General features: G+C 42.8%; 1 protein-coding gene across 10 annotated transcripts in view; it reads right to left on the bottom strand.

The window, feature by feature from the left end:
- RBFOX2 (RNA binding fox-1 homolog 2) overlaps positions 1 to 22199 on the bottom strand; it is a 171480-nt gene that overhangs the window by 7901 nt on the left and 141380 nt on the right. For 5 of the 10 annotated variants that reach the window (XM_030238500.2, XM_050970237.1, XM_009086443.4 and 2 more), the window contains 7 exons: positions 20192 to 20284; positions 17380 to 17440; positions 14996 to 15049; positions 14769 to 14861; positions 13518 to 13650; positions 8156 to 8195; positions 474 to 562 (listed from right to left, as the gene is read on the bottom strand). In XM_030238500.2, the coding sequence (XP_030094360.1) occupies positions 474 to 562; positions 8156 to 8195; positions 13518 to 13650; positions 14769 to 14861; positions 14996 to 15049; positions 17380 to 17440; positions 20192 to 20284 (563 nt within the window). Of the gene's footprint in view, positions 1 to 473; positions 563 to 5525; positions 5568 to 8155; positions 8196 to 13517; positions 13651 to 14066; positions 14135 to 14768; positions 14862 to 14995; positions 15050 to 17379; positions 17441 to 20191; positions 20285 to 22199 lie in introns of those variants that run through there. The other 5 variants (XR_003946002.2, XR_007776639.1, XR_003946003.2 and 2 more) reach the window with 5 other exon arrangements.

Here is a 22199-nt window from a genome sequence, read left to right as displayed (position 1 = left end):
ATAAACTTTAATGTGCTAGGATTAAAACACGGCCTCACTGCACAGGCAATGAAAAATCTTAAGGCAAGCACTCTGACAAAGACAATCCTTTGTATCTATTCGGAGCTACATGCTAAAGCATCCTAGAGCACTGCAAGCGCACCCAGTGATTTAGTACCCTGCCCAAAGCTAGATCTCTGACTCTGAGGCTGTAACCACACTGCCTGCTTTGTGCAGAGGAGAATCATGAGGATAGGGATGAGGCCAGGATTTGTGCCAACTCACATACAATAATGAGAGCAATACTGTCCAGGAGCAGAGACAAACCGTGCATTCAAGTCTTCCGTGTTGGGTGGTGAATGCATGTGTGCACATGCGAGTGCAGGTCAGACAAAGAAATGGGGAAAAGAAGCAGAAGTTCTGTGATGGATCAATGCTCCTTGAATCCCTGAGCACAGCAAGCTAGCCCCCACGGACACCTCTCCCTTACATACCCATCGCTGTAAGCTGCTGCAGCGGCTGCAGCGGCCGTGGCTGCTGTTGCAGTAGCAGGCTGTGCATATCTGTAGGCTGCATATCCACCCTGCAGGAGAGAAGAGAACTGACTTTACAGATACCTGTCCACCCATGGAGAGCATAAAAAAAAAATTTAAAAAAAGTCACACACGTCACAAGGAAAGGAAGTGTTTCAAACTGCATCAGCTCCCATGTCATGTCTATCACAAGCATCACCCATTAACTCATGTATATTCCTTTCCTTAGAGGGACCAGGGAGGCCCTTCCATTATCCTCTTTAGCAAAAGGAATACACTAAAGGAAGACTGAACATTGTTACAACCCTACAGAAAATGCAATTTGGCATGGACGAAATGGAAACCCAGAATCTTGCATGCAAGGTAATTTTTATGACCCCTTCCTCTTAAGGATGGGAAATCTGAGGTGGACACTTTCTATGAAGTATTTTAGAAAGGGAACCATTCAGAGAAATTCCTACATTTTTTTTTACCCTCTCTCTTTTACAGCCAGGAAAACCCAAAGGGCTAGAATTTAATTTGGTCCACATGTGCAAAAGTATCAGTAGTCAGAGAAGGTGAAAAGTAATCAGGAAAAGATTGTCAGAGAAAACAGTCTCCATTGGTTTCAGGGCTGTCAATGAGGAAACCAATATTGAGGCCAGCCAGACTGTTCTCCCCTCCTCTCCATATAAGAAAGAAACAGGTCAAGAGAATTATGCCAGAACAGTCTGTTCTGCTGCTGTATTTCTGCCCATGCTACACACCTGTAGCAAAGGTGATCAGAGGTTGTTACTAAAAATGTGCTTAACAGCTGTGTTGTCAAAATGTGAATTCTCACTCAGAGAAGACCTGTGAGTGCCCTCCTGAAACTCCCACAAGGAGCTCTTGGAGCAGAGCAAGGCCTGCAGTACTGGAAGACCAAGGCCAGCCACCTTTCAGATCACGGACAAAGGTGGCATAGCAGGCAGCAAACAGGGCTCTGAAGCCCTGGTTAGATCTTTACTGTATTTCTGAACACTTTTTTTAACTTAGGGGTGAAGGCTTGGTAAATGAACCAAAATTTTGACTTTCTAGAAACACAATGAGCCATAAAAAACATCAGATTGCTTCTGGCATTTTTTTTTCTTTTTTCTTCCAACTGACATTTCAGGGTTTGAAGGACCAGAAGGCAGAGTTATGCTCTTCACCTCCAAAATAAGCTCAACATACCTCTACCACTTCTTCCCAATATATCTTCTGCATACATGTAACTAAGAGTACAAGAACAGCTCCACTACAGAACTGTGTCTTTGCTCAACAGTGCTCAATCTGGACCTGGGTAGCTTTTAAATTAGAAGTAGTGATTTTAAATTAATATTGGTTTCTTTCATGTGGCCTGCATTGGCCCTGAGAAGGCTGATGTGCTATCACATGTTTGCAGAACCTTTGCTACTCCAGAGAAAAGGGAGTTGCAGCCTCTTCAATCTTCCAGTTAACTGGAGAAAAAGCAACACAGATGTAAAAAGCAACACCTGTGAAACATCACCACATGGCCTGGAAAAGAAGCCATGTAACAGTTTAGCCCTTTTAATCTCATCTGGCTGTTTCAAATCCTGCATTTTGGACTGATTGTTGGGGATACTGAGCTTGGTTTTGCCATGCTACCATTGTACCGCCACATAAAACATGACGGAGGCCAGAGGAATGAGGTGCAGCCTTAATCCAAATCCAACCTCCATTAACCTCACCAAATTAAGACAAAACTTAGTATCAGTGCCACTGCAGTATTCCCCTTAGGCTACATGCTTCCTGAACCCTTGGTTTGTCACTTGGGCACAGTGTAGGAGGCACTTTCTCCAGGCACTACCCTCCGCAGGGCAGCTGGCCTTAGCAAGCACCCTTGACTCCCACTCTGCCCCACACCTCCACACTTGCCAGTCACATTTCAGACCAGAAGCTGCTTCAAATGTGCCTGGCACATAAGCTGAACATGACAGCAAGATGCAGTTTGAAACCAAAAAGGCTTATCATATAATTGTCTTTTAACTCATGTCTCTCATAAAGGAAAACAAAACAGAACAAAACCAAACCAAACAAACAAACAAAAACAAAACAAAAAAAACAAAAAAAACAAAACAAAAATAAAGAAGAAGAAAGAAGGGTTGGAATCAGGTGTGGGAGGGGGAATGGAGTAACATTTATTAATCAAAATTAAAAACTAAGCATGCTGACATCTGGAGCTAGAACAACCAGCAAAGTCACCACGTTCAGACTCATATTGGCTAGTTCTATCCATCCCAGCATTCTCTTGGGACAGCAGTTCGCCCTAGGCTCTACCACAAGCTCAGTGAAGTACACAGCCTCAAGTACTAGAGCGTGCAGCCACAACAACCTGCTATTACGGAAACAGTCAGTCACCACTGGAGTTAACATTCCAACCTCAACGACTCCCGCAGCACCCCGCCCTCACCCCCCAGAATGGCTCCCACCCTAGCCCTGTCCCACACCACAATGTTAATAATTATAACAAGCAATAACCCATCTGTTATATCAGAGAAGGGAACAGAGACTCCACTGAGAGATTTAGAGCGGGATGTTAACATTTCTTCAGTCTACTGCACAACAAACAAACAAAAAAAAAAAAAAAAAAAAAAAAAAAAAAAAAAAAACCAAAAAAAACCAAAACAAAAAAACAGGAGAAATAATTCACTGGAGAAATGAAGTTAAGAAATAGCTGACGTGTATTGCTTTTTAACCATGCACTGATGCAAAATTGAAGCTACTGGTTATTTAAAAAAGGAAAAAAAAAATAATCTCAGGATAGAGGTACACACATACAGGCAGACCTGCTCATTTCAAAGCAATCTGCAAAGTCTACTTATGTGTACTTCAAATAAAACCAAAAATGGGGATCATAATGGCCATGGTGCATTCCTGTCATAGGAGCAATGAGTGTGGACAGCTGGGAGATTTCTGAGACGGGATGTATTTAGCATGACCGGCAGGTCCAAATACACCAAAATAGGGTGAAGGAAAGAGGAAGAACTGTTGTAACTATAATTTGTTTTCACATAAATCCTTTCAACAAGCTCTGGGACTGTACAGAGCAGGCACTGCACAGGTTGCCTTACCCAGCTGATGCTCCTGTTCTCCACAACCCAGGATCCACCTATATAATTCAATAAATGCATCTAAAGCCTGTTCAGCTTGTCCAAAGCACCAGATATTTTCTCCTGCTATTCTTGTTCACACAAAACTTGTAACTGATATGCAGAGCTCATCTGCAAGGTCCTAGGACCCCTAGTGATTTCTGGTGCCACCTATTTAAGGTACTCCAGTAAATAAAAATTTTAACAGCGTAGAGCATCTGCAACCACAGCAACAAAGCGGGGAAAATGTGTTTCCAAACGAAAGAAAGAATTATCAAAAAAAAAATTTTAAAAAAAGGAACAAAAAAAAAGGCCCCTGCCAGCTTCAACACATTCCTTCAGTGCCACAGCCAAACTGCAACAGAAGAAACCGATGAGTGGCATAGTGCCTGAAACTCAGGACAGCCATGCAAACTCCCACTCCACCTATTTGATTCCACAGGGACAGGTTACCCATACAGGTCCAGTTTTTAAAAATCTTCAGTCTCATCTCAAAAGAAGTAAGTGTGGCTGAGCTTCTTGGGAAGAAATGTCTGAGACATTTCTATCAATGGGACAGCTGAATTACTGCCTCCACAAGGGAATGGGAACTAGTGAGAAGGCTTATGCATTTTCACTGGACATTAGAAACAATCAAAAGGACTGTGCAAATTAAGATTAGCCCTTTTTGGTACAGGCTTTTAGATTGTCTGGGGACCATGTGAGAGAAGTGAACACCAGCCTAAATGCTGTTATCTTGATTCAAGTTCTCTTTCTCTGTCTATCTGGCATTCCAGTCTTGCTGGGGCTATGCTGGATCCCTTTCCCCATGTAGTCTTTGAGCCTACAGACCTGAGCTGTCCAAGAGCTGTATCGCTTGGGTATGAACAAAAGCTCAAATTTAAAGTTACTGTTCTTTGATGTTACTGTCCTTGGCTCATCAACAATAAATCAAATTTACTTTAAAATCCTTCTTTAACATCAGATGGCAGCTTTTTCAGTACTGTCTTATATTTTCTGAAATAAGACAAACATGGGAAAACAACATCTCCAGGAAGCTGCAATCCCAACTAAAGCAGCATTCCAATTAGTGAGTATGTTAATGAAAATAAATTAGCATTTTATGCAGTTCAGCTCAAGTACATCTTCTCCTCCACTCTTCAAGTCCATATCAGGTGATCAATCCAATGTGAGCAAGAAGAAATCCAAACCTAGAGCTTACTATGTCAGTGTGGTACAAATCTCCCTTTTCTTTTTCCCTTCCTGCCTTAGAAGGGCACATAAAGTAGGTCACTGCCCTCTTTTCTCCAAAGACCCTTTCTGCCCCTAGCACACAAGTGTGTGCATAACCCTAGAGAAATATGGAACTCATGGTATCAGTTAGGTACATTTTACTGCTTGCCAGGTTTAGGCAGTGAGGCCAATTTTAGGGTCTTTTATTTGTCATCTCTCAGATGTGTCTTCTCCACCCCCATACTTCCATACAACAGAAGTCAAGAAGCAGAAAGGGCTAGAACCGCTTCTGGTATTTCTGTATTAGAAGGGTGGCATACGTGCACCAGGAATGAGCATGAATGAATTAGAAGAGGTGACAGGACAACGGTGTCCATTGCAGCAGGTGCTTCTACATGGTAATGGGACAAGCATGACCTTGTTAACCTTTCCACTGAATTAAAGTTTTGTTGGTTTTTAGTTTTTGGTTGTTTTTTGTTTGTTTTATTTTGAGTGAAATGCCACTTGGTATGAAATCTGGACACACGCCACCCTCCTGCAGCGGGGGCTTGGCTCACAAGCGAGTCTGCACTGCTCTAAAAAAGCCTCTGTTCCCATCTCTAATGTGGTGCTGGAATGGTTAGTATAATTCAGTTTTTTCCACTGCAATCCACAATCTGATTGGTTGGCAGGTCACACTGGCACTCCTACCTGAGGTATTTTAGCGCTAATGATTGGTTCCTGTAAGACTATTCTATAACAGAACACAGGAAGAGCAGTTCAAAAAAACACAGCTGTGGAAAGAAACAATCATACAAACAGCCCACAGTGGGGCTCACCAGCCTTTTCTTTCCAGTGGATGCAAGCACGCTTTTCACAGGCAGGAGCAGTCTTCGCACAGGTGGGTTTGTTTGGGTTTCCCCCCCGCCACCCAGATTGACCCCATTGTAGAAGAAAGATAACCTTTCTTATGATCCGAAATGAAGCCCTCTGCATCCTGGGGCAGGTTGTTTTATCAATTCAGGTGTCTTGCCAGAGTGGGACGCATCCAACAACAGATGGAATGCCTTCTTCACAGAAGAAATGGCTAGCAGGATGGTTGCCCCAGGAAAGAAAAAAGGAGTGAGGAAAAGGAGGAGGAGGAAAATGAGAAATCGGTGCATAGCATTATGCAGAAAAAGCAGCCCAAACTTGGGACACTTCCCTTTCATCCTGCCTACCTTTAACCACTCCCTGCCAGCTCAGCTCCTTTCCACAACCCTATGGACTCAGAATTCTTTAGAGAACCTCGATTTAACTTCCCCCCCAGTCCTAACTGAAAGATCCTCTGCCATACCTTCCGGAATCTGGGTAAACCTATTGCAGCAACCAGAGGGATAGAAGCACTGCAGTGAAAAGCACAACATATCAGTGAGACACAGGGACATTGAAGTCATTCCACCTGTGCCAAGCAAACTGTTTGGAAGGGCAACTTCAAGTTTGGACAATAACTTTTTCCTGAGCTCCATTGGAGGGCTCTGGCCAGCAATAACATAGGAAAATGCACCACCATTGACTTTATGCAGTCCTCTCTTCCATCATCATGCTTTCTGACAGTGACACCACTGCCACCAACAGCAAAGTCATCAGAAATCCACTTAATGGTTCTAACCTGACCTGGGGGCTTGGCTTTGTGTTACGTGGTGCTACTGCTCTGCAGCTCCAAGTGATTACAGGTGTTCTTCACTGCTGGAGTTTCTGTCCTTACATATTATATAAGCCTCTCCTCCCCAGCAAAAGCTCTGAAGAAGCTTTCTCAAAAATAGGGAGCAACCCTGGCCAGACTTCCTTTTCAACATGGCAGCCTTTTATATGCCACACTCTGTGGGAAGAGGCACTAAGCACCACTCATTTTCTTGGTTATGTGCCATAGCAAGGGCAGTGTCTGTAAAGGCAGTGTTTTAGGAGTGAGACAGGAAAATGCAGAACCTTCTGTAGTCCTTGACACAGCTTTATAAAGAAACACTTGACTAGCAGATTAATCTTTAAAGGACTGCATGCATGACAGTATATGGAAGAGTGAAGAAATGCACACAGCTCTCTCTCTCTCAGAGAGCACATCTTCCAACTGCTCTGCCTGGGTTGGAGAAAGCACCCGTCCAGAACCTGATCCTCCATATAAGACAACAAACTCCAAAAGCAAGCTCCATCCATTCATTATCCTAAGTCTAACCCCAGGGTCCTCTTTATAAATGGCAGGAACAGCACCTTCAAAAGAGCAGGACTGTGAAATTCGTGCTGACAATTGTGTCACCACCCAAACTATACAAAACTTCCCAGCTCCAGAGAGCTATGACCTACAATGCCACAAGTGGGAACTCTGATAAAACCAGGCAGGCTATGAGCTGCAATGGCAACTGAACATTTTGGCTTTGAAAGGCCAGTTCCTACCATATTCCTGCCCTGCAACAGCTCTCCCTTGGAAAGGAAAGCACTTTTTTCACTGGCCAGTTCAAATACCTCCATCCACAACCCACCTACGTACACACAGACTCCCTGGGGATTTGCAATACAGACTGACTGGGTAGGACAAAGACAATGACAGGACAAAGTCTCCTGTGGTATAACAGCTAATTACTAATTCCCAAACAAGAGGAGGCTGCTGACTCTTGTAACCAAACATCTCCATATATTTGTACTTTACAACTCCCTGCAGAGGTGAGAGAATCTAGCCTGTTTAGGTGCCATTCCTACCAGCAAAATGAGATGTCAGTTTTCACTCTACCATCTCAGCCTCCATTTTTAATCAGTCCCAGTGTCTTCCCCAAAGGGATAATCTCCACATCCCAGTGGCACATGAACATTTTTAAACATACAACTTTTTCAGTGTAGTGTGGGCTATACAAATCAAACCCAAAAGGGCCCCAAGAGGGAAGAGAAAGGGGAGGGAAGAGGGGGAGAAGGAAAGGGAAGATCTGAGGCTAAACCAGTCCTGTTATTTTTATATCCAAATTATGTAAATGAGAGAAGTGTTGAGAGAAATTTTAATTTGCTAATCATCTCTCAGGTTGATTAGTACCAGTGTGCACGTGGGGGACAGGACACCCAATAAACTGACCCTGGCAATGATCAGGAAACCCAAAGGCTTAGGTCTTGCACCCAGGGGCAAGCGCAGTGACAGAGAAGCATGCTTGCATTCCTAAATATATAAATATATATATCCACAAGGAAGAAGAAAATGAAAGTAAACGATATTTAAAAAACCAAACCAAACGAACAAACCAAAAGAAAAAGAAAAGAAAACAAAAAAAGGCTGGCTTGTCAGGGGTTGGGGACAAAGAAGGCTCCGGTGTGTGTACTTACATAGAGGTCAGCACCGTAAAATCCGTCCTGGTAAACCACACTGCAGAAAATCCACACAAAAACAAAAAAAAAAAAAACCAAAACAAAACAAAACAAAAAAAAAACAAACAAAAAACAAAAGAACAGAAAACACATTCCGGTTATTGAGGACGGCAGCATGCACATGCGTTTTACACAGGCAGGTGATGTATGAATCCACAACCTGGGCTTTTGGCAGGAGCAAATCAGCAAGAGAACGTGTGTGCACACGCACGGCTCCAAGTCATCTTCCACGGCATGCAAAGGGGGAAGGGTGGGCAGAGGGGGAGACAGTATGCAAAGGAGAGACGGAGGGGAACCACCATCTTGTACAGTAAATATTGACTCAAAAAGATCTGACGTCCTGAAGAGAGACACAAGGGTTTAGAAACCTCCACTCTGGTTATTCTCCGGGAATGATTTTTAGTTATCCCCTAAAACACATGGAAACATTGGCTTCATGAAGTGGGCTTGTGAAACTGAGGAGTCCTTCACAGAAGGCATCCCACAGGGGCCAGAGTTACCTACGTCAGGAAGTGTGGTTCAGAGACTTGTGCCTGATAACATTTTTCAGGCTTCACAGGGCTGCATGACTTTTGTTTCTGACATCCATACATCACCTGCTTTTACCCTGCACATTAGACATGCGATAAGATTTGGCTGATCACACAAGCATGCAAAGTATTATTATTCAGCATCTTAAAGAACCGATGCAACACCTCAGGAAAACAAGTCAATCAATTCTGATCAAAGTAAACACAGAGAAATGTAATTGAAAAGAAAAAACCAAAAATACCCACAATGCATTGCTTTCACAAGCAGAGATAATGAGCTAAAAAGGTTAGGTGACTGGTCCAAGATCCGAAAATCGAAAGGTGCAGTGGGAGTCCCTGGTAGTAATTACTTATTCCATAGCAGAGAGGAGCAACTGGAAGGGTTTCCATGGGATGGTGCTTTCTCTGCTTTAAGCCATAGTTTTGTTTCTCTCAGAACTTCAAGCACAAAAACTGTTAAACGGAGCCTGGGGTTCCCAAATAGCTGCTCTTACCAGAGCATTCACTAGCATAAGACTACACAGCTCACTCTGGGGACAGGGGTTGGGGAAGGATGAGGAAGGAAGGGAGGGGATGCCCCCCACCCATCTGAGTTCAGCGTGTGCTTCACATACTGAGGAATTTCCTCCAGCTTTGTCCTCTGAAGAGCTCCACACAAACTCACTCAAGGCTTTAAAAAGCATTAACCCCACCATCTGTGATGTTCATGGATCTGATGTGCATGACTTACCCATAGCATTAAGAAAAAAGAAGGTATGGAACACTAGCTATTCTTTTGACTATCATTTTTCACTCATCAGATGGAATGTGAAATGTTGCCAGGAGCCTGCCACCCTCAGACACCCACCTATTGTAAGGCACACACACACAAAAAAAGCCCAGCAGATCTTGCCAAAATTCTGCATGCTATTACTAAAAAAATAAAACAAAATAAAAAAAAATCTTGCAGTGTTAGCTACTGCTTGAATAATTTAGTCTTGCTGCCTTCCCCAGGAAAAGTACACTCCATTCCCAATGGACAAAGTTACTGTGGTCTCCAAGAGCGCTGGGAGCAGGTATGAAGATAGAGACCCTTGTTAGAAGAAGAGGGGAGCCACTTCAGCAGGGAGAAGCAGGCCATAAGATCATGTTTGTTGAAGCTAAATTTTTACAACCACATAACAAAGAGTTTGGCTCCTGGGGCAGTAACTTACATTGCTGGGTTCTCTATCTAGGACCAGGAGTGTTTTAGCAGTGATACTCCACCTGCTCCTGCAGGAAAGGCAAACGCATGACAGAGGAAGTGACTTGGTTTATGAACAGGTTAGCAGTTTTAACAGTTTTTCCAAACACAGTCAGTTGGATGAACATCAGCATTACCACATTGGATCAGGCCACTATTTCTATCAGCAAGAGACGCTAGCATCAGCTCTCCAGAGAAAACTGCAAGGACCACTAAAGGTAAAGGTAAAAGTAAGACTTGCTGGATCCAAACACCCAAACACACATGAATCCTCCATCTCTGCTTTAGTTGGATTTGACTGACATCAACTTCCAGGGCTGAAATTTAGCAAGGTTTATTTATATGGTAGAATACTCATATTTGTGATTCTCAATGCTAACAAAACCAGAGAATTCCTTCATCTGAGAGCTACATTCCGGTTATGTAGCTTGACCAGAAGTATTAAACAGTCTGGCAGCCAGTCAAATCTTGGTGCAATCTGTGAAAAGCCTACTAGCTGTGCTAAAACACATCCAAGGGAAAAAGAAACAGGCTGGTTTTGTAAAGTAGCCAGCATATCATTTAGGTGTACCAACAGCTGACTTGTGTTGGAAAAGGAGTGAAAAAAACCACAAATCTGTCTGCTGCCCTGTATCTAGTCCTCTATCTACTGTGGCTTCAAATCAGTGAATCTCATATATATTTACTCTCCTAGATGAAATTACTCTTTACTATGGCAAGTCTATTCCTCATATAGGTACTTAATGACCATGCACAAGTCAATGACTAACCCATAGTTTGGGAAATAAAATTTATCAAGCTTATTTAACTTTGAGAGTTTTACAGTAGGTAATTTTTTTTCAGACTGTCTGGATTCTTTCAGCTTTTGGTCTGAAGTGTTATTTGTTAGCATTCTCATTTAAAAAGCATGGCTGCTACAAATCAGGGCAATATTCCAGTACAGTTTTTACTTGTGCTTTATATCAGAGGTTATAATGTCTCCTTATTTCTACCAAGTGGCACCTCAGTTAAAACTGAAGGTTGCATTAGTGTTCAAAGTCAGATTCAGGTGACTATCTAACTCACCTACAATAGTCTAATCAGTTGCTTTCTGAGGTACCAAAACCCTTCTCTGGAAAAACAACCATGGCTATGCATAAGTATGGGCATTTTACATATGCATTAGCAAATCTTGAGTTCTTGAAATAAATATCAAAACTATAAAGAGCTATGATTTCTTGCACTTTCCTCTGGTTTAGCATTTGACACTGTCAAAACTTACTCTACCCTGGAGGTGCTCAGGTCTGATCCAGTATGGCAATACCAATGAGCTTTTATTAATCTACATTCTGTATTTTTAAAATTCTGCTAAGCTCTCAAATGCAGTGATATCATTAAGTTTTGTAACTTAAACACCACTGAGGTTTGGGAAAAAAAGTTTCCTTCTATCAGGTTTGAGCTAACCTGCAGCTTACTTTACTGTCTTCTTCCACATTACTCACTATGTCTTGGTCATTCATGTTGCTGACTGATCTTATGGTGCCATCTTTCCACTGGCCAGGAGGAAAGTAACAGATGGAGGGCAAGATGTCAGGAACGTGTGCCTCTCCCTGACCCCATGGAGGTCAACAGTGCCCACACGGAGTGGTGGCTGTCCTAGACGTTACTGCAACATGGAACTGTACAGCACATTTTGTATTATTCCACTAGGAATCCAATTTGTTCTACAAAGCATCTTGCAGAGACTCAGACTATGATGACAAAAACCACCAGTAGTAGGTAATTACATCCCATTGCTTGGGACTAGGGACAGTTCTGGCACTCTGTGAATCTGCCTTGCTTACTGGTGCCCTGTAAATATTAACTAGGTAGTATGCTGCCCACAAAGACATGGGATAGTCAGCAGGGTCAGAAAAATTCAGTGTAATACCAGTAAACAGACATGAGACAGTATTTGGAAGGGCTAATCATTAGAGCCTGGCTCATATATCAAATGAAAATAAACCTTTTACATGGGACTCAGGCTGGATTTACGTCAAAGACAAGGCCTTCCCAGTGCTCCACTCATGACAGCCTCTGGCTAGGAATGCTCTACCTGTTACTCCCAGGGATGAAAAGCACATTCCCCCTCCCTGGTGCAAATATTTCATATTCTGCTAGATGACAGCACTTAGCTCAGCTTTGCTGCTTTGTGTCACTGTGGAGCACTCCCCAGTAAAATTGGACTGGGCCATTTTTAGAGCAATAGACAGACAAGCTGCAGGTCAGAGGCTCTGGTTAGAGGATAGAGAATGTAAACTAGGGAATGGTGGCAAAAAAGTGGATTTGAAAACCCAGAAGAAACACTCTGTTCAGAAGGCCAATATTTAGACGAGAGGCTTCATTTAAAGTCTTCTGGTGAATTAAATACAAACATTGCCAAAATTGCCAAAGAGCAAAGCTAGACAGATACATGAGCACTGCAGCTTGCTTCCTGGAGCTCCACTTTAAATATCAGACTAGACTCTAAAAGCGTCACAGTAGCTCTCATCACTTAATCTGTTCCAGAAGGTATTGTGAGCTTATCCAGCACAGATCAGGCCAGCTCCCTTCACTGATGTGTATGGATTCCAGTTTCCTTCTTAATAAAAGATTTTTTTTTTTCTTCCCTTTTGGGCCTAGTGTAAAGGAAAAGAAGGGTCAGTCCACATCTCTATGCTGGAGGATTCACTTCTACTCCTGCTCTTTCTGAGAACATTGCCTGGAAAATATGGCAAGTAGAACTTGAGACATTATGATTAAAGCATCCTCAAAATCAGAAACAAAACAAAGAAAAAAGACAGTTTGGAAGGGATTTGCTGATTTATCTGTCATTCCACCACATTTAAACAAACCAACAAAAACCCAAACCAAAAATCACATACAGACCTAGTTCCCTCTACTTTTAAACAGAATAACTCCTTTGTAACAGCCTTTTTTGCACTGCATTACTAGTGAAAATCTGAGGGCAAAGAATGCTAAGGCCGCACATTTGCCATTGCTTCATTGCATTATCATCCTCTCTACATCCCAAATGCTCCCAGCTTTAAATTAATGGACTTGATTAATCTTTGTTTTAAACCTTTTTAAGCCGTCTCCAACAAAGAAAGCAAATCCATTGTGGGTAACTGGCTCTTCTGTGTCCTACTGCCAGATGGTGAGAAATTAAGGTAATGGATAATATTCCTCATTCCTGAACATGGAAACACAAATGGAGTACAAAGAGCAGAACTTTTTCAGGAATTTTAGATCTTCTCTTTGTGTCCTTCTCAGCAGTACTGTAACATATTGGTTCAGTGGATGACAAATACTATATATAGACAAATTGAGAAATCATGAGAAGGAACCCATCAGCACTTTAAGCTGTTGCAAGTACTGAAAATTGTTTCGGTCAAAAACTTAACATAGAAAAATTTAGATTTGCCCCCACTGGGTGCCATCATGTGCAGAATGCTCTGGCACTAGCAAGATCTTGACTCTCACCATCCAGACAATTTTAGGGTTTTTTGTTAACTGATTAGCTACTTGACACGGTTGTGCAGAGCACTCTGCTCCTGTGACCAGTGCTTACCCTGGGTAGGCAGGGATGGCTGTGGGAGGTACCGCCCGCACTGCCCCGTACACTGTCCTTCCTCGGCCCCTCAGATGGGCACCCCGAAATGCGGCGGCTGTGGTGGCTGCAGTTGGATAGGGGAAGCCTGGAACTGTGAAGATAGACGAGGTGGAAGGTGAAAAGGATACAAGCTCTGCCCCAGAGAACAACCACCTGCTTCAAACAAAGTGACACAACAGCTCCACAGCGGTGGGACATTTGGCATCAATCCTGCAGAAGGACATGCTTATAACCCAGCAAGCATCCCATACATATTTCCTGCTACACCATGGCTTTTGGGGGGAGAAGGGTTGCAGAGAGGTTTGGCATGCAAGAGGTTAATGTTTTGGCATGCCTTACCCACCCCAAACAGGGCTCAAATCCCCCCACCTTTCAATACTGCCATGCAGTCTGGTTAGAGTCTGAGAAGCATGGGGAGTTACTATCAATACAGCACGCAGTTCTTCCAAAACTGCAGAGGCTCTTTAAAATAATTTGTCAAGAGGCCCTTAAAGTCAACCAACTTACATCAGTCTCTTCCCTCCTTTCCCCTCCCACTCTTTGCCACCCAATCCTCTGTATGTTCATTTTAAAGCCTGAAAGACAAGATAGCCCATATAACAGCAGCAGCAATTTCCCATAAAGTGCCAGTTTACTGACAGCCCACCTTCACTCAACAAGTGTGACCAATAACTGGCACCACATATAGCAATGCCTCTATTATTATGCTTTAAACTGAAGTAAACTGGCTTGTGATGAAACTTTGTAAAACCTCAGAGGCATCTGCAAACACGTAATAAACAGATACTGAGAGGAAACAAGTCCCAGGGCACAATCCCAACCCAGCATGCATCCAGGTGCATGCCACTAGGGGCCCTGCAGACCCGTGGTTCAGCAGCTTGTATAATATGTACTTTAGGGATTTGTCCATTTGGTTTCTTCCATTTCAATACAGGGAGGGGAGCAAGGGAATGGCCTGTTCCTCATACACACCCTCCCCTTGTTCTGCAGCCTCCTTGTCATTCAGAAGGACCCAGTCAGCAGTACAGCAAGACACTGCAGATGAAGAAGTTACAGCAACTGCACACTGGAGTTTGGCTCACGATAAACTCATTCCCAGCATGACCCATCCTTTCAAGTATATATTATACAGACTGGAGAGAAGAAGGGTAACGGGTCATCATTAACTCAAGCACAGTAACAGCACAGAGGCCATCGGGGGCTACTTACTGATTAAGGGAATGTAAGTGTTAATACCCCCCCTTCCTGACAGGGGCACTGCGGTGTCATTGCCCAGCGAGACATCTGCTTGAAAGCTGGATGCTAATTTAATTAAAAAAAGAATGAAAAACAAAAACAAAACCGTAAAAAGGTTAAAAAGAAACAGCAGATTAAGAACATAAACAAACACCACTGCAGTTAAATGGCAGAAGTGGAAGTGTCTACTTAAGCTCTACCTGCATATAACTCAGGGCCGTACACCGCTCCAACCACAGGACTCAACTTCCAACCTGAAACAACAAAGACTGCAGTGAATGCCAAAATCTACACCAAGAGAAGGAACAGGCAGCTTGGGTAGGGGGAATGGTCCCTTGCATGCGCCCCAGCTTCACATGCACAGCTCTTTCCAATTTCTGCTTCGCCTCAATCCCCTTGGTGTAGATGGAGGCCAACTGCCCTTTCCTAGTGTCAAGCTCTAGGTCCAGGTCACTGTATCGGAAGGAACAGCAAAACATCAGCTGATCCACAGTGGGCAGAGGCACTGCTGTGGGAATGCCAACTACCTTATATGCATATTTGCCATGAGCACCATGCGACCTGGCATTCCCTGCAGGAGCCTTGCTGCCAGCTCCTCCCTACTTTCACTGGGAACACTGCAGATACAAGCCCTTTCTAAAGCCACCGGCTCAGATTATCATCTCAGGCAAGTCAAATTATAGCCTGGAATTTTCAAAACATCTTTCTGTCTTGTATGCTAGAGATCTGCTAAAAAGCAACAGTGTCTGAATTTCCTCATTAACTGCATTATGCAACTATAGCTCATAAAAAAAAAAATCATTCTGTTCATCTCACACTTTCTCCTCACTGTTATTTTAGTATTTCTCTCCTTTATGCTGCTTTTCAGGTGAAAGCCTACACAGAGAAATGATTTCAATATAAACTGGATAACTGGCAAGGACTGCAAATCATCAAGATAAAACCTACAAGAAATTAGGGCTTAAAGAAGTATGGGTATGAGTCGGTACATATTTCCAGTCACATCTAGAAACCTGTCTTTACCCCCTCCATCTCTCTAATGAGGAATAAACGAGATAGAAAGCTAACAATGAGATCTGGGTTAGCTTCCACAAAGCATTCCTTTCAGGAAAGATCTTCCTCTGTCTTGGAGCCCTGATGCACTTGCTGAACTTTTAACACCTCTAACCACTCTAGAACTTAAATGAACAACTCTGTGAACTGCAGCTCATCAACACCACCCCTTCACCTGCTGGCAGAGTATCAATGATAGATGCAGTGCAGGTTCCGTCTGCAAGTACAGGCACACTGCTGCTGCACTGGTCACCTTGATGGCAAAATACTCCAGTGGTGGCAACAAGAGGACTGTCAACTCTTACATTTAACAACAGTTGTACAACCATACTTGCCAGTACTCCTTAAGCCTGGTCTAATACTAAATTTCTTTGCATAGCTTTAAAGCTGGCTTTAAACTGCAGGCTGCAAAAGCAGAATATTCTTGTACGTTATCACTTTCACAAGTAAGCCAAGTTTCCCTACCAAACAGTCACATGCATGACATTTTCTGCCCTTGTTTTCAGGACAATATACCACGGATGCCTTCCCTTTTGCGACAAAATCTCCTAGTTCCTTCAGGTACTGTGAAACCCAGAATCCCAAGCCTTTTGCTTGGCTGAGTTTCCCCAGCTCTGTACCCAAGGTAAGATTTATTTGCAAGGGACCACTCAGTAAGTCAAGCAGCACAACAACATAAAAAATTTTTATCTTCTGAGTTTGGAGTCCTACTTTGTAATCAAAACAGACTGTCACACCAGCTACTACCTGTATGCAGCTTCCTGCCTCGATGAAGCTGTTTGGGAACATTTTCACCCCAAAAAGAACTTTGCTGCCCGTTTCAGGACAAAGACTCAAGATTCAAAATCTTTATCAAAGCAGCATTCAGTTCTGCTGGGAGAATGACTCTTTATGCCATATATGCCTATGAAATCAAATTACTTCACAGAGAACCACCAAGATATCCCAATGGAACAGGATTCCTCACTACCCAAAAAACTTGGTCTTTCTCTGTTTAGGTTCACTGGAAAATTCACTGAACACAGGCACTCTGAAACAAAAAGCAAGCAAACAAGCAATGCAAAGGCTCTGTTTTGCTAGTTGCTTGGAGACAGCTGTACTTTTACAGACAGAACCTAAACTGAGCTATCTTAAGTCATTGAGGTAATTACTTGGATGAAACATCTTAAGTTATGTTTCTGCATTAATATTTAGATATCTACGTGATGGCAGTGATACACAGGAGTACTGCACATCCCACCATATAGAATCAGCTTGCAGTAGTATGGCAGGCAACCCATTCACCCTTGGCACCTTCACCCATCTTAGCCACATGGGGCATGTACCTACTTCTCTCGGTCCCTACTTCTCCATCTGGAAAATGGTATTCCTCCACAAACACTTTTGGGTTACACTGCATGGCATAATGATACAAATTAGAGTTTGTGAGGTTTTATTGGTTCCTTTTGGTCCTGAGGAGAGGTCATGACTTATCCCTTCTATCTTTCTTCAAACGTTTCAGCTCATCACTAGGACAAACAGTCTCCCTTACCATTTGCGTAAGGCGTGACCATCTTCTTATTGGTCATCACTCTCGCAGTGGCATTGTTAACCTAAAAGTAAAAAGGGGAGGGGGGAGGAGAGGGAAGGAAGCACAGAACGTTAGGGAAATGGTGAAAAACTCTCAGATACCACACACACACACACACACACACACACACACACACACACACACACACTATACTTCTCTGAGCAAAAAAAAAAATTAAACAGCTAATTTTACATTAATGCAATCTTTAAATTACTTTTAACAGTTGCCATTTAATTATAAAAGTTACAGCTAAACGTGGCATTTTAAAATTATGCATTAAACAAAAGGCCAACGAGAGTAAAGTGCAGATTCTCCACCACCCTGCCATCCCTAGGCACGGGATTATTTACGGCTCAGCAATCAAAAGGGCAAAGCCCTAGATGCTTTGTCCAAGTTCTCTTAGAGAGGCAGAAATAATTTCTGCAGCCCAGGGCAGGGGAACTGAACCAGGTGATGCACAAGCTCACTTGTTTCTCAAGCTCACCGCTGGAATTGGGGCCCAGCAGGTTACTGGCAGGACGCTTGGGTAGAAAAAGGCAGCCTGGAGTCCCTCAGCATTAGATTTGAATTAGATTTGAACTCCCAAGGCTTGAGGAAATCTCTGGAACATCACCAACTCTTTAGATGATCTACATTCACTGATTTACACCCATCATTTTCAGATCTTTTTCCAGATAACTTTTTCCTCATCACAAATCTCATGGGACAAAAAGAATACTTAGCAGCAGACCTGGATCATTTTTGGGTTTACTGTGCCCTCCACCCTCTTTACAGAGCTCTGCACAGTTCCAAGCGGTTTGACTGCTCAAGCAAGTGGGGTGTTACCGCAGAGATGGTGCTGATAAAGAAAAGATGGACTAGTTTGGAAGCCAAGTTACTGCAGCTCCGTGTCAGCATCAAAGCTCTTGCAAGGAGGGTGAAGTCTTTATGGATCATCAGTAATTTATCAAAACTCATGCCCAATGGGAATGGAGGCCAAGGTGAAGAAGAAAAAAAATGGATACAAAAATAGAAGCTGCCTCAGGCCCTTGAGATGTATGGATGGTGGGCGTACACAGGGTGGGGAGTCCACAGCTACATTTTACTCTTATTTCAGACCCAAAACAATAGAAACATTACACATTTAAAAAAGAAAGAATGGGAAACAACAATGATGAGACTGAGAGCATGCAGTTAAACACACACAGATAAAAAAAAGAAAAAAAACACACCACAATTGATTCAGAGGGTGGGGAGGGGAGGAGTGAGGGGATAGGGTCTCACAGACAATCATTAGATGGAGCGAGTGCCTGAAATCAGCTGCTACAGCAAAGTGCAACACAAGCACTTAAAGGAAAAATTGCCAGAACCAATCAGAAACCACCAGTCAGCAAAGAGACCAACAGCTGCATTTAACTTAGTAAAGAAATAAACTGGGGAGGGGGCAGAAAGAAAAAGAGAGAAAAACAACAGCTACAAACAGGTCTCAGAAAGAGCAGCAGAAAGAAGGGGCAGGAGAAGAGGATATGGGTGCATTAATAAAAACCAGCCAAACTGGAGTTCAGTAACTCTGAGTAAGATGTGCAAGGGGAAATCACCATGAAGTCAGTAATCAAACAGCTCAGACTGCTACAAAACAATATGTACATCCAAAGTCCAGGCGGCATTACTCAACAGCATTGAAAATAAAAGGGGGAGAAGGGGAAGGAGGTGGGTGGGGACAACAAGTCAAATCACATTTCGTAGTGTTAATGTGAGATGGCAGATGGATTTTTTCTTTCTTAATTTTTTTTGAAATTTTAAGAAAAATTAAAAAAAAAAAAAAAAGAAAAAAAGCTTCTTCTCTAGCACTTTTGTTTCACTTACCGCCAACTCGTACCATCGCCAGCATTGTGTATAGTTACCATGGAAAGAGTGAGTCAAGTGAAGGGCCCTAAACGCTAAACCATCGGAAAGGGAAATAAAAAAACAAAACAAAACAGAAAAAAAAAAGGCAAAATATGCAGACATCTTACTCAAAAACGGCGGCTTTTTTGTTTCAGTATTTGTATTTTTTGGTTTGTGTTTGTTTTTTTTTTTAAAGAAAGAAGGAGAGAGGGATGATGCCAGTTAGCCTTCAACACAGTGGAACACCAAACTGGTCAACACCAGACATGCCCAATATACGGCCATGATGCCCAGCCAACATTAACCCTTCCCTCCCTGGTGGCGAGAGCTAGCAAACTTTAAGGATTAGCTTTCACCAACCCTATTCTTGACCATGGGCTGATCAAGAAACCAGCAGCGTATACAGCACAGCCCACTTGGGGCTACTCCCCCACATGTCCCCACCCCTCCCACAGGCGTTATCTCACACTTGCATGGAGGAGAACTGGCCTCAGAGGAAAGAGAGGATACTGGCTGGCCCCCTGCTTTCTTTTATGGACACAGTTAGAAGTTGGACAGTACTCTTTCAGTTAGTTTTGTTCAGGCCTGGTAACAGGATATCGGAAATCCTTGCAAACTGAAGCAAAGGAAAAATCAAGACAGCAGAAAGGCAAAAACTTGGAGTGGGTGGGAATAAAACTTAATAAAAGAAGAAAGAAAAGGAAAAAAATACCCAAAACAACAATAAAAATATTCTGTAAAGAGTGCAAACTTCTATACATTTCAGTGCAGGGAGGTGAAGGACACAGACACAAACACACACGCACACACGAGACTGGGATCCAAATGTGAAATAAGTGAGGCAAGACACAAAAAGAAATCAAAAGAATAAATATAAAGAAGAAATTGAATTACTGAAGACATGCACCTCGATTTTACGGCCCTCTACCACGGTGCCGTGTAATTTCTCCCTGGCCCTGTCTGCATCAGCACTATTCTCGAAAGTTACGAACCCGAATCCCTGCATGCAGCGGGAGAAGGGGGGAAAACATGCACATCGTTATATATTGAAATACTGATCTCTAGGTAAATAGAGAAAAAATATCACAGTATGAAATCGACATCAGCACAACTCAGCAATAACCTCCTAGAGTCACATTGTTGGTTCATGCATGTTTCATAAATGAAAGAAATTAAAATCAATAAAAAAGGAACTGTAATCATAATAAGAATAATAAGAGTAATTAAAAAAAAAACAAAAAAAAACATAAAAGCAATTGAGGCCAGACCAAAAAAGAAGCACGAAGTTACTCGAGACAATTTTTCATTTTGGTTTAGTTCAGTTTTTTGCTTAAAAACACTAAACCCTGCTCTGACATAAGCAAGCTGGGTAAGCCCAAGTAGGGCTTCTCTCCCCTCCTAATGAACACACAAATTTTGTAGGACCCCCGTCCACCCCAGACACAGTACAAGACATTGAAACTTAGCAGCACTTTGTTCTCTTGAGAAACTGCTATGAGAGTGAGCAGCAATCTGAGGTCATGCCTGGCACCAGGAATTCTGCAAAGCTTTGGGCAAATCAAACGCTGAACCTTACTTTTCCCACCTGTAGCATGGAGACAGTAATAATTACCTACCTTAGAACACTGTTGAAAGGAAGGGCTCTTTGTAAAGCATCCCTTTTAAGCTCTTCAGGGCACAGCTCATGCCTACTCCTAAGCCTGTAACCTCCCCAATGATAGGCGGGGCCCTGACTGTAAGTAAGGCTTCTAGGTGGCACCATAAAATAAGCATATTTTATGTGAAGATTTAGACTATCGCATACTGTACTTCCAGAATATTCCAGTCTCTGAGTACTGTGGTGGACTTGACTGTAAGTCTAAACACCTAAATACTGATTCATTGGTCAAGGCAGGTTTTGTATGACACTGCTGATCCCCCTGCTACCCATCTTACTCAGCTGTGTTCTGAGATGGAACTCTGCACTGTGGATAGCAACAGATCTCCGCCTAGTTAGGATACAAAATTTCCAGAAAAATCAACATGCCCTGCTTGGAGCAACCACATTTGGAGCTCAAGGACTGCCAAAACATCACTTTAGTTAGACAAATTCAGGTTTACCACACCCATGAAGGCACAAGCAACACATGCCTGTCCTACACACGCTCATGCTGCTGCCAGCTCATGCAGTGGTACAACAGGGCAGGGTAAGACACCATGCTTCCTTCCACAGAGCTGAGTGCACTGGCATTAAGAGAGAGCCAACATGACAAAATGAATTAGGATTTTAACTAGGAGCAAATGGCATCTTAATACAGACAACTGTGATGCGATACTCTTCATGCCATTAGAGAGAGTGGACCCATACAAAAAGCATTGTTGCATTATGCTTTCAGGACATTTTAACAACAGCAATAACTGGCTCCTGTGGCTTGGTATAAAGCAAATACTGCTTTAATGTACAGAGAGTAATCTCCACTGGCTCCACTACCCTCAGGAGCAGAACAACAAAGCTTATATTTGATGCAATGGAAACTCTCTCCAAATGTTAACTGAAGAGTGAGGTGATGACGAGTGATCTACAGCTATGCTTGTTGGAGAATGGGCATGCTAGCCAGGCAACCTCCTTCATGCATCTTGGGATCAGTATGTATTTGGACTGGACAGCCCAAAAAACAGATAGCATCTTGATTTCTAAGCATTGTTAGCAATAAGACACAAGCAAGACATTATTCTTCAAGTGCTTTTTAAAGGTCTTTACAATACTAATCTGAACAGCCCAAGCTGTTTAAGTGACAGGCTGGCCTTTATCAGCCACAGCTAGGTTTCCAGCACAAAACTGCCACAAATTTGTAAAATGCAGGGTGGTGGTTGTTGTTTTTTTGAGGGGGAAGGTTTTTTCCCCTCCCCCCTGAACAGCAATAATAAAGGATCTT

This window comes from Serinus canaria, chromosome 1A (genome assembly GCF_022539315.1).
Source record: "Serinus canaria isolate serCan28SL12 chromosome 1A, serCan2020, whole genome shotgun sequence".
NCBI classification, from domain to species: domain Eukaryota; kingdom Metazoa; phylum Chordata; class Aves; order Passeriformes; family Fringillidae; genus Serinus; species Serinus canaria.
Note: the sequence above shows the minus strand (reverse complement) of the source record. Positions and strands in the feature narration are given on the sequence as shown.